The sequence below is a fragment of the Episyrphus balteatus genome, chromosome 3 (genome assembly GCF_945859705.1).
Source record: "Episyrphus balteatus chromosome 3, idEpiBalt1.1, whole genome shotgun sequence".
NCBI lineage: Eukaryota > Metazoa > Arthropoda > Insecta > Diptera > Syrphidae > Episyrphus > Episyrphus balteatus.
Genome location: NC_079136.1, coordinates 117960317 through 117973705, shown reverse-complemented (window position 1 = coordinate 117973705; position 13389 = coordinate 117960317). Strand labels below are relative to the sequence as shown.

At 30.6% G+C, this 13389-nt stretch overlaps 2 protein-coding genes across 2 annotated transcripts; one reads left to right on the top strand and one right to left on the bottom strand.

Annotated features, from left to right (window-relative positions):
• Nucleotides 1-295: 295 nt before the first annotated feature.
• On the bottom strand, nt 296-2717 carry LOC129913613 (angiotensin-converting enzyme-like). Its single transcript, XM_055992378.1, has 7 exons — nt 2530-2717; nt 1905-2463; nt 1481-1844; nt 855-1421; nt 654-794; nt 421-593; nt 296-359 (listed from the first exon to the last, which is right to left on the bottom strand). The coding sequence occupies exons 1-7, from the start codon at nt 2566-2568 to the stop codon at nt 346-348; spliced, it is 1857 nt and encodes a 618-aa protein (XP_055848353.1). The 5' UTR covers nt 2569-2717; the 3' UTR covers nt 296-345.
• Nucleotides 2718-7150: 4433 nt separating this feature from the next.
• LOC129913612 (angiotensin-converting enzyme-like) lies at nt 7151-9510 on the top strand. Its single transcript, XM_055992376.1, has 7 exons — nt 7151-7290; nt 7351-7909; nt 7966-8329; nt 8388-8954; nt 9013-9153; nt 9215-9387; nt 9449-9510. Exons 1-7 carry the CDS (start codon nt 7255-7257, stop codon nt 9463-9465), a joined length of 1857 nt encoding a protein of 618 aa, XP_055848351.1. The 5' UTR covers nt 7151-7254; the 3' UTR covers nt 9466-9510.
• Nucleotides 9511-13389: the final 3879 nt, after the last annotated feature.

Genomic DNA, 13389 nt, shown 5'->3' with positions numbered 1-13389 from the left:
TTCTCTAATTTAATTATTTTTTTTTTTTTGTGAAACCCCTTTTTTCTCGCTTTCTATCCCGAAGTCAATGTTTTTACCAAATTTTATTAGGGTGACCCATTCTTGTGGTACTAATTCCGAATTTCATCATTTCTTATTTATTTGTTTCATTTTTTTTATTTGTTGATTTTTTGTAGCTACTATTTTACATGTATTTTATAGCAAAGCTCCTTCAGTTCTATCGATATAGCTCCGTATACCTAGTCTTTACTCACTCTAGTTCTATAATAAGTTTTTGAAATAAAAAAAATTCACAAACATTTCGGTAAAAACCAAATATTTATTGTTAAAGAAAAATTCTTCGAATTAAGATCGACATTCTGAAAGTAAAAAAATCTAAAGTTAACCATTTCTTATCAAAGCTTCAACTTAAAATCTTACTATCAGATTTACTCCAACCAATATGAACTTTGTTCTTAATATTTTCTGCTTCAAGCCAAACTCTTAATGGTTCAAAATAGTCAGCTATTGCTTTGCCAGTCATTTTTCGTTCCCCAGTAAATGCTTCCATTGCATCAGGCCATGGCTTAGAGGCTCCCATTGATAGCATTTTTCTAAAAATCACACAAAATTTGATTTCAAAATACATCTAAGTCTATAATTGAAAAACTTACTCAAAAGCTTTGCCAGCTTCTGCACTTCCATAAAAATCACAATTATCCAATGGCAATTCAGGATTTGTGGGATCATATTGACCAGCTTTAATACAAGCTGATTTGTAGAATTGAAATTGAATGATAAATGAAACAAGGTATCTGTAAAAAAAAAAATGGAAGAATTAGCTAATAAAGTTTCAAGAAACTCCAAATACTAACCTTAAATACTCTACATCCGCAGAAACATGATATTTAGCTGGAGCATCGAAATCCTTCTCAGTTCTAACAATTGGAGGCTCAATACCAGAGTATTCTTCTCTTAACTTCCAGAAGGCACAATTCCAATTTCCATTCTTGACTTGTCCCCGGAATAGAGCCCAACGATATTTGTCCATTGTGAATGCAAATGGCAAGAAGACAATTTTGTCCAAAGCTGTCAAGAACATTTTATTCAAACGAGCTTCTTCATCATTTTTATAATCTTTGAGAAGACCAATTTTCTCCAAATGTTTTGGTGTTGAAAACGATAAAGCCATAACATCACCAACAGCTTCATGGAAGCCTGGATTTGCACCAGTTCGGTACACATGAGGAAGATGTTGATATTGAAGATAATACTGGATATGTCCTTGTTCATGATGAACTGTAGTTAATTGATTCTGTGTAACTCGAGTACATTGTTTGATGCGAACATCGTCGATTAGGAAAAAATCCCAAGCACTTGCATGACAAATCAAATCACGACCATCAGTTGGTTTTTCAATTATGCTTTTCTCCCAAAATGCTCTGAAATCAAGTTCATCAAAAAAAAATTCGAAAACAAGGTTCTAACTCATACGACTTACTTTGGAAGTTTCTTTAAATTCAAAGACTGAAAGAATTCATCAGCTAATTGGAACATTTTCTTAGAATCATATCCCTGACGAACCATTTCATCAGTTACATCAATGGAAGGCTTCGCAGGGAATGGTGCAGTGATATCAGCAATATTACCCCACTTCTGAGCCCACATATTCCCCAACAAATGCATTGGAATAGGCCCCTTCTCCGAAACAACTTTATCGCCATAGACCTGTCGCAAACGCCAACGAACATAACCATGAATCTGTTCATAAAGTGGACGAATTTCAGAATAAATGTCTTCTAATTGCTGTTCAATTGTCTCATCTTCATATGCATCCAACCAAAGTTCAGCTCCGGAAGTAAAATCTTTCAAGAAAAATCATAAGAAATTGTTGTGTGATAGTTTTGACTCCCTTCCCTACTCACTGTTCAATTCAGCAGCTTTTGTATTAAGTTCAACATATCTGTCGAAACTTTTTCTAGTTGGTGTACCAGCTTTATCATACCACATCTTCCAGTAATATGCCAATTCTTCAGGATCACGACTTGTTGCCAAAATTTCCGTCAATTCTGGTTCCAATTGCATTTCACAGTTCATTCTATCGATATAGCTGCAAACTCTTACTTTAGCATAATTTGAATCCATCATCGACAAAGTTGACAAAAGTTCATCGTAGTCTTCTTCGGACAAAGCTGCATAACCTAACATTCCCAATTTTTTGAATTGTCTCTTCAAATCAGAATCTCGAAAATTTTGCCAGTCATACTGTTTTAAATCTTCAGCAATTTGTTTCTTAAACTTTGCAGTCTTGGCAGATAGTTCATTTTTTACTCGTTCATTTTCATCGGTAATGTTGGAAGTGTAGGCCCAATTAGCTTCAGAATCAAGATTAGTCTGCTTATTTAGTTCAACGTTGATATTTTGAAGATATTGAGCAGCTTCTTCTTCGGATTTTGGTCGAAAAATTGAATTTCCATGACAGAGCTTTAAACAAATTAAAACACTTTTTTAGAAGGTTAACAAATTTATAAGAAAGTTGTCTTATTTTACCCCAATAGCTCCTAAGAGGAGGAGAAAAAATAACTTCATTGAACTATGGAATTGTAAAAAAATATTATTCTATTCCAAACTATACTTTAAACTGTCAATCTAACTAATTGATATTTAAGTATCTCACTGGCAAGTGCTGAATATTAGCAAGTAGTATTTAAGAAGATTTTTTTCTACCCTTTGACTCAGTTTCACTTTATTATTATCAAAATTAAGATTATATTTTTATCAGTTTTGTTGTATTAAGTTTGGTATGAGTTGTAAAGATTGTTTCTTATCGGTCGATGATGGCAGCTTTAGTTAATGTTGAATGTTATCGATTTTGTACTCATAAAATGTCTTAAGTAATCATATTGAAAGCTACTGTGCCGGTAAACTGTTTAAGAAATTTTTTGCAGTGGAAGAATATTATGTATATCTTTTGATAATTGATTATGGAAGATATAAACATTAAAGGAGGTTATTAAAACATCATTTTCTATTTGTTAACTGTCTGAGAAGACACTTGAGATGTCAAGAGATAGCTAGCGTTCATGAGCCTTTGATATGAGTTTGTGGTCATGGAGCCTCATGAAGTTCCTATCCATTTGCAAATCATTTATCGTATTAAATAAAGAAGTGGGCCTTGGACACTGCCTTGAGGTACCTACATACCTACATGTATATCGGTGGAAAGTCATTTTTCAAGATTAAAGTAAATGCGTTAGCCAAATAAGGTTGCAGTTAGCCTTTAAGGCTATGATAACTAAGTCAGACTACGAGTACCTTGGGAAAAACTCAGCTTAACTATGCGTAAATATTAGGCAAACGTGTTCAAATCCAACGGAATATTTTTTATTACTTAATTTTAAATTTCAAGTGACCTCAACTCCAAAGCGTTTCGCCCAGGTACGACAGTGGGCGTTTTAGTAAGGGTATACTCAGAGAACAAAATAGTTAATATCGGGATAACTATTAAAATAGTTTAAAAAAAATAGTAATTTGTGACTATTTTAATAGTCAATCGAAGTACTCGTCAATTTTACTATTAAAATAGTTATACATATGTGCCAATAATGTCTATTTAAAATACACTAGTCCAAAAAATTAAGGGAACAAAAAAAAATTGTGATTTTTTTTAGTGATTTTCGATAGGCTGTATCTCAGTAAAAAATGATCGTATCATGACAAAACAATAAGCATATGAAAATTGCATTTGTCTAGTTTTAGGGTTTATAAGATTAATATTTTATTTCTAATGGTAAAATACCAAAATTTTCAAAAACTTTTTTGTTTTTACTTTTCTCACAAAAAAGTGGGAAAATTTTTTGCGATTACACCGGCACACAAAATAAATAAAATGCACTACTGGGTCGCACGAACTTGCTCTTAGAGTTAAAGTTGCTTAAATTTTTAAGACTTTTTATATAGAAATTTGGAAAATGTAGGCACCTACTATATAGGTACAAAACAAAAAAAAAAATAAAATTCGTTTTTTAAAAAAATAAAATAAAATCTGAAATCAAATTACCCTCCAAAACAAGTATTAAGATGCATTTTTAGAAAAAAAATTTTCAAAATCGTTAGAGCCGTTTTTTAAAAAACTAATTTTTTATTAATAATTTTTTGGAAAAAAAGTTTTAAAATAAAATTTGTATGCCATTTTGTAGAAATCACTAATCAACATCCAAGACCAAAATTTCAAAAAAACTAATGTCCCATTTTCGAAAAATTGATTTTTCAAAAAAAAAATTTCAAATTTTTTTTAAAAATCCAAATATTACTTTTTTCGAAATTGTATTTTTGGTTTATATTAAAATTATATATAAATGCTTCTTCACAAAAAGTTTCGTTGAAATCGAATGAGCGGTTTCAGAGATAATCAAATTAAAAAAAAAAACGATTCTATGGCAGGTATCGTTAATAATGATTTTCAAAAAAAAAATTTTCATTAAAAGATAGACAAAAGATAGATAAAACTTACATTTGAATTTTTTAAACAAAATCGTTAGAGCCGTTTTTGAGCAATTTCAACTTTACTAAAATCGGTATATGACAAGTACCGTTATTTTTGGTCCAAAAAAAATAATTCCAAAAACCCCTCTGGAGAGTCTTCAAAAAATGCCATATACCAAGTTTGAAGTCAATCGGTCCATCCGCTTAGGCTGTAGCTCCTTATACAGACAGACAGACGGACTTCCGGGACCCACTTTTTTGGCATTCTCTACCATCGTAATTTCATGGAAAAATTTTATCTCAACTTTTTTTTTTGTACGAATGCATAACTTGATATATAGTACCTATATCGCAAGTAAAAAACTGTCATGTACCAGGAACCAGACCTATCTTTCTATATGTTTTTAGGCACGCTGAATCCGAATTTCAAGTCCGTTTGGCCCGGTCACCCTCCAGTTTTGAGCTGTGACTGCATTTTGTTTGGATTTTTATGACTTTTTTTGGAGTTTTTTGCATTTTTCTCAAAACTGAAGGGTGTTCGGACTTGAAATTCGAATTCAGCGGGTCCAAAAACATATAGAAAGATAGGTCTGGTTCCTGGTACATGGAACTTTTTTTTTTGTGTGCCGGGGATGAAAGCGACATTTCGCGACAGTGCCAGCACACAAAAAAAAAAGTTGTATGTACCAGGAACAAGACCTATCTTTCTATATGTTTTTAGGCACGCTGAATCCGAATTTCAAGTCCGTTTTGCCTGGTCACCCTCCAGTTTTGAGAAAAATGTAAAAATGACCCCAAAAAAGGCAAAAAACTTCCTTTTTTTTAGTTTTTTGCATTTTACTCAAAACTGGAGGGTGATAGGGCCAAACAGACTTGAAATTCGGATTCAGCGTGCCCAAAAACATATAGAAAGATAGGTCTGGTTCCTGGTACATGACACTTTTTTTATTTTGTGTGCCGGTGTTATTATTTTTAGAAAGGCTATTTATTTGGCTTAAAGATTCTTTTTGAAAAATCAAAAAATTTTCAAAAAAAGTAAAACATCCAAAAACGGTATGAAAAAAAAATTTTTTTTTTTAAATTTAACATTTTTTTAAACATTTAATTTTCTTTGGTTTATCTAACATTTTTTGGGCTGGTGTAGTTATTCCAGTTTTAACTATTATAATAGTTATTTTTTTCTCTGTGTACAACATATCTAACTGATGAGCCCACTGTCGTACCTGGGCGAAACGCTTTGAAGTTGAGGTCACTTGAACTTTAAAACTGAATTATATGTATATCAATCGCACCACTTAAAATAAAAATATTTTTTACAATTTTTTCTTCGTTATTTTTTATTAGGTACAATATTGTAGTTTAATGAATTACTTGATTCGCTTTTGCAGTTTCTTCTTTCTGTAAAAGTGGTTCAAGTAACGTCATATACTTGGCATGGATTTTCCAATCGAACACAAAAATTAAGGGTGTAGAGAGTGTAGTAGGTATTCTTAGAATTCAAACTGAATATTGGAACTATCAATGTTAGTTTCGGTGGAGAATGTTTTCTGTTGAAGTTCTTCAAATGTTTGTAGAAGTTACAAAGGAGAGAAAACGTCCCAAATCAATTTGTTCATGCAGTTGGTAATTTGCCTAGTAACACCGTGTATCGATTGAGTTAATATTGGGATTAAAGTTTTCACCTTCGTTAATATTTTAGCCTTCTCTATAGCAGGATACATTTAAAACTATTTTAATCACCACACCAACAGTTGCAGGATCAATCCCCAGTTGCTGCCACTGTTTTTTTTTTTTTTTATTTTATTAAAATGTTTCCACATAGAAATAAGATGATTTTCTGCTTAAATTAAATGGATTTCTTTTAAATTCCCGCATTCAAGAAATTAAGAAGATTTGTCCGATTAATTTATGACAAAAAAAAAACATGCAGAAATCCGCTTAATTTAATACGGAACCCGCTTGCTCTTAGGTGGTCTTTATTCTCCGTGTACAGAAACTGACACAAAGATTCCTTGACTTCTTTACTTTTTTTTTCAAATACTACATATGTATATTTGTTTGAAAAGTTCTGAATTTTTTTCACGGTTTTCTCTCAAAAAACTTTAATCGGCACCAAATATGTTGGCAACCCTAGTTAGGGTACCGATTTGAGTACATTGAATTGCTATGATACAGAGGAACTTATTGAATTGATAGCTGTTACGTATAGCTTTCCACTTATCCAAACTAACTTTGGATAAGTTACTTATCAAAACTATAAAGCTTTAAAGAAGCAACAGTAGTAAGACCTTATAGAAGCAAATTGATTAGTCGGGATGTGAAGAAATTAGTTGATACAATTAAAATTAGTTGAAAAACTAAATTTTATTATCAGATTCGACTTCTTTCATTTTAAATGCTTCTAGAAATATATAATTTAAGTTCTAAAATCTGATAGAAAACAAACCGGTTTCGGATTTATCTAAAAATATAACAAGTAAACATGATTAATTAATTAAACCAGAGGAAATAACACTTAAAACAAAATATTTAACAAAGTGTCAAATCGATAAGATAATAACAATAATTTTTTGAGTGGTTTATCTATAATCCATCGACTGATTTCTTAATAAAATTAAAACTTAAATGAACAGAAGTTGATAAGTTAATCTTTAATGATAAGATCCCCAGTATGACTTTTATATCCCTTAAGTAGATTCCTCGTTTGTAATGATACTTAAGAAAAGGTAGCTTTGCTTAAAGTCTATATCGGTTTTGAAAATTCAATCGTGTGCTAAACTTCGTTGAACAATGAAGTTTCTTCTTCTCTTAATAGCAGCTTTTGGGGTAAAATTTTAAGACCATTAAGTAGTATAGTTTATTAATTAAAAATTGCAATCTTTTTAGCTTTGCCATGGGAAAAACCTATTTCGAGGACGTTCTGAAGAAGAAGCAGCTAAATATCTTCAAAATATCAATGTTGAGTTAAATAAACAGACCAATCTTGATACTGAAGCTAGTTGGGCCTACACTTCTAACATTACCGATGCGAATGAAAAAGTTAAAAATGAAGTATCTGCTAATACAGCAAAATTTAAGAAACAAATTGCTGAAGATTTGAAAGAATATGATTGGCAAAACTTCAAAGATCCTGATTTGAAGAGACAATTTCAAATGTTAGGGAAATTAGGTTATGCTGCATTGCCTGAGAAAGACTACGATGAACTTTTGTCAACTTTGTCAATGATGGATTCAAACTACGCAAAGGTAAGAGTTTGCAGTTATATCGATAGAATGAATTGTGAAATGCAGTTGGAACCAGAATTGACGGAGATTTTAACAACAAGTCGAGATCCTGAAGAGCTGGCATATTATTGGAATATGTGGTATGACAAAGCTGGTACACCAACAAGAAAAAGTTTTGACAGATATGTTGAACTCAATACAAAGGCTGCTAAATTGAACAGTGAGTAGGAAGTCAAAACTTTGACATAACAGTTTTCTTATAAGTTTTCTTAAAAGATTTCACATCCGGAGCTGAACTTTGGTTGGCTGAGTACGAAGATGAAACCATGGAACAGCAGTTGGAAGACATTTATTCTGAAATTCGTCCACTTTATGAACAGATTCATGGTTATGTCCGCTGGCGTTTGCGACAGGTATATGGCGATAAAGTTGTTTCAGAAAAGGGACCTATTCCAATGCATTTGTTGGGGAATATGTGGGCTCAAACCTGGGGTGAGATTGCAAGTATTGTTTCACCTTTTCCCGATAAGCCTCTGATTGATGTAACCGATGAAATGGTTCGTCAAGGATATGACTCGAAGAAAATGTTTGAATTAGCTGATGAATTCTTCCAGTCTTTAAATTTGAAGAAACTTCCAAAGTAAGTCGTGAGTTAAAACCTTGTTTTCGAAAATTATTACTGATAAACTTGATTTCAGAGCATTTTGGGAAAAGAGCATAATTGAAAAACCAACTGATGGTCGTGATTTGATTTGTCACGCCAGTGCTTGGGATTTTTTCCTCACCGACGATGTTCGTATCAAACAATGTACTCGAGTTACTCAAGATCAATTGGCTACAGTTCATCATGAACAAGGACATATCCAATACTATCTTCAATACCAGCATCTTCCTAATGTATATCGAACTGGTGCAAATCCAGGCTTCCATGAAGCTGTTGGTGATGTTTTGGCTCTATCATTTTCAACACCAAAACATTTGGAGAAAATTGGTCTTCTCAAAGATTACAAAAATGATGAAGAAGCTCGTTTGAATAAAATGTTCTTGACAGCTTTGGACAAAATTGTCTTCTTGCCATTTGCATTCACAATGGACAAATATCGTTGGGCTCTTTTCCGAGGACAAGTCAAGAATGGAAATTGGAATTGTGCCTTCTGGAAGTTAAGAGAAGAATACTCTGGTATTGAGCCTCCAATTGTTAGAACCGAGAATGATTTCGATGCTCCTGCCAAGTATCATATTTCTGCTGATACAGAGTATCTAAGGTTAGTTGTAGGAGTTTTTTAAAGAACCATTTCCTAATTCTTCTACTTTTATCAACAGATACCTAGTGTCTTTTATTATTCAATTCCAATTCTACAAATCAGCTTGTATTAAAGCTGGTCAATATGACCCCACAAATCCTGAATTGCCATTAGATAATTGTGATTTTTATGGAAGTGCAGAAGCTGGTAAAGCTTTTGAGTGAGTTTTTCAAAAAATTTATTTTGAAAATTATTGAAATCAAATTTTGTATGATTTTTAGAGCTATGTTATCAATGGGTGCTTCTAAACCATGGCCCGATGCAATGGAAGCATTTACTGGAGAACGAAAAATGACTGGAAAAGCAATAGCTGACTATTTTGAACCATTGAGAGTTTGGCTTGAAGCAGAAAATATTAAGAACAAAGTTCATATTGGTTGGAGCAAATCGGATAGTAAGTGTGAATGTTCAAATTTAGATTAGAAATGGTTTTAATTTTTGGTTATTTTTTGCAGAATGTAAACCATATTAGAGAATTAAAGAATAATAAAATACTTACATCTTCTCTCAACTAAAAGCTTGAGTTTTATTTTAGTTTTATCACAAGGAACTTTCTGATAGTTGTTATCAGTTTTTTTAAGGTTTTGCAGACGTAAATTATTGCTCAATAAAATAAAATTTATTGGCCGTTCGTTCACACGTTGTCATGAGGAATTCGATTGGAATGTTCGGTATAAATTTCTTTTTTGCTTAAACAAAGTCAAAATTTTGATTAAACAGTGTATTTTTAGTGTATATTTAGTATTCCATGAAGCTTCTTCAGAAGTATTTTGGTGTGTTTGTCTATAACATAGTTTCCAATTTTAGACACCTTAAAATGTGAATAAAATGCACGACTTGGTCGCACAGACTTGTTCTTAAAAAACAATATCATTTAACAATTTTTTAAATATTTAATTAAATATCTCATCAATTTAGTAAAAAAATGCTGATTAAAATATCAAAACACTATTTTTTTTTATTATAAAGAAGATATTTTAATATCAAATTTTAAAATTTTTGTTGACATTATAACACTAGGGGTCCCTTCTTCTTCATACATAGGACAGGTAAAATGATTAAAAAAATCAATAAATAAAAACAAATTATTACCGTGATGAAACTTGTCAAAAAGATTGCTATTGGAATAAGAGCCAACGATCAAAAGAGTCTATAGAATACAGCTTAAAGAGACCTTTGTGATGTCTCATTCAAAGGATTTGGAAGAAATTTTTGAAAATGTATTTTTTTAGACTAGGGGTTAACCTTGATTTTTTTTTTTTTTTTTGTTTTTTCGAAAATTGGAAAAAAAATTATATTTTATTTTTCTTTTTTTTTTCAATTTCAATTTAGTGGAGTAACTAAAGCTCAAAAATTGGCAATATTAGGGAACCCGGCCGAACAGCTTAGATTTTGATGATCTTTTTTTTCAAACGTCGGTAATTAGAAATACTTTAAAGTCTATAGATTAAAAATTGCCGGTGTTGCCGTTTTGATTTTTTAAATTTAATTGAAGATTTTTGTGAACAAAAACAAATTTTTTTCAAAAATTTTTCTTAAATTTCATAAATTAACTGATGCCAAATGATTGTCTAGGAAATTCAAGAAAAAAAAATATATAATTGAACTCAGATTTTTGAAACAAAAAAATTATTGAAAAAATTTTAACATGTCGTTTTTTAAACTTGGTCGTAAAAAAAAATGCATTTATTTTCAATTTTTTTTGGACGCATTTATTATGATTTTAAATTATAAAAGGAAATATCAATATGTATTACGGTTTATGAAAAAAATTAAAAAGTATTTTATTTTCGAAGAACTTTTTTTAATAAAAGTTTTGAAAAAAAATGTAACTTATTTTTTTTTTAAAGTTCAACATCTAAACATAAAATTATTTTTTATTCATTTAATAACCCTTACTGTTGAAAGTTAAATAGCAAAAATTTAAAGTTCCTATTTACCACAGTCTCTGAGAAAATTAATTAATTTAATGCAAAAATTCAGTTTTAATAAAAAAAAAACCATTGAATTTGAAGTAATTTTTCATTTTTTTTTCAAAAGTGTGATATATTTTACCTTTTTTGCTTCGAAATTCAACTGATAATATTTATGGCCAAAAATTTTTTTTAAATAAATTCATATTTTATTAGAAAAAGTTTGGAAAAAAGTCATTTTAAATTTTTCTAATAACATTTTTTTTTTTTAATTTTGAGTTTGAGGACCATTTTTTCAAAAAGCCTTGATCAAATTTAGTGGATTTAAATTCAAGAGATAAGAATGAGCTTCTGGCTTTTTAAAAATGTATCTTAAAATATTGTAGGTGTTGCCGTTGTTTTCAAAATATTTTTTTTGTGATTGAGGTCAGAATGTTAGAAAATTGCATTTATCGCTTGAACGATGGAAGATTGTCCCTTACTGCCTTTTATATATTTTCCTTAAATTACCTAGAGAATCTTTTGCTATCATTTGTTTTATGAAATTTAAGCAAAAAAAATGGTTTTGTAAAAAAAAAATTTAATTTTAATTTTAAAAAATAATACGGCAACACCGGCAATTTTTAATCTATAGACTTTAAAGTATTTTTAATTACCTACGTTTGAAAAAAAAAATGGTCAAAATCAGAGCTGTTCGGCCGGGTTCCCTAATAATTTGCTTTAGTTACTCTACTAATTTATTTATTCAGAATATGATACAAAACTATAAGGATACTTTAAGCATAGAGATGGGAATAATATACATACATTCTTAGCAACTATAAATTTAACAAAATAAATTATATAAATTAAAAAAAAATTAGGATAAGTGTAATTTGTTTTGAGAAAGTTAAACTTAAAACTAACATAAAACAATTAAACATATTATTTGGCAATGTTTTTTAATATTGGGTTTTCGTTTATTAAGCATTTATTTATAAAGTTTGTATGATATTTTTTTATTTTATTTTTCTATCTAAATGCATAGGCCTGGTTACTGTGAACTCATATCTGTAAACTAGGGATGTTGCGGATATTCGCATCCGCATCCGCCTCCGCATCCGCAATAATCCATGCGGATTTTCATGCGGATGCAATGAAGTTGCGACAAAAAAGAAGTTGGGCCAACCGGCGAATGGCACATACCCAATGAGAGTCACACCAAGTAATGGTCTGTGACTGATTTTTTTAAGCAAAACATAGAAAAAATGCAAAAGTCTTAATTTTATACCCCGTTTTCACTAGAAAATTTCGCAAATTAGGTATCTAATATTCGAATCTCAAATTCAAATTGTATAGGAAATTTTTAGAATTTGGAATTTTGGAATCTTTCTTTCTTTCCGGACAAAAGTCTTAAACTATAATTTCTATCCACTCCGCAGTTTTCCTAGGGAAAAATTATTTAGTAGCGCGGGCTTAATTAACCAACCTCTGTATAACCGAATGGATGCAGAGAAGGTGGCGGTATTATACTTTTTATTAAGTCTAATGCACCTCTTTTTAATTTCTCTCACTAAACACAAATATTAAAAATGTTGTTTATAACTGTATCATTATTTTAATTCATTTTTGCTAATTTTTTATACAAGATCTTAAACATCCGCATTTGCAGATGTTAAGTTTCAAAAATCCGCATCCGCATCTGCATCCGCGGATGTGTAAAAATTCACATCCGCAACATCCCTACTGTAAACCAAACATTGTTTCGAGACTTTGATCCGAAAATATCTGCTTCCAAATGTAAAAAAAATATCTCTATTGTTAGAAAAAAAAAAATATTTCGATTGCAAATAATTCAGCAACCAGACCTCCAAGTAACTTGTGGTTTTCAGCTATGAATAGAATTTAAAGACACGTTTCTTTTGATGTATCATTCGATGGATTTTTGAAAATGTATTTTTCTAGGCAAGGAGTTAATCTTGATTTTTTTTTCCAAAAATTCGAAAAAATAAAATTTTATTTTTTCTATCTAAATGCATTGGCCTGATTACTGTGAACTCATATCTGCAAACCAAACTCTTTTCGAGACTTTGATCCGAAAATATCAGCCTCCGAATGCAAAAAAAAATATTTCAATTGCAAATAATTCAGCAACCAGACCTCGAAAAAAAGTTGGGTTTTCAGCTTTGAATAGAGTAGGTATGCAATAGTTGTTTACCAGATGATTTTTGCAGGAGATCTGATTTTTACTTGTGTGATAAGTTTTCAAATTTTGTTTTATATGAAACCCTGATGTTTAGCTTCATCTGAGAAAATGAATGGAATACCTTTGATTTAGACAGGGTCTAACTTCGAGGTTATTTTTATTCTTCTATGTTTGTGGTGGAATTCCGCAGGCATTGAACTGAAATAGAAACCTAAAGATGTTGACTTAAAATCATTCCGCAAACACAAATTTTATTTTAGAAAAAAAAAATATCTCCTTGAAATACAATTTTTACAAG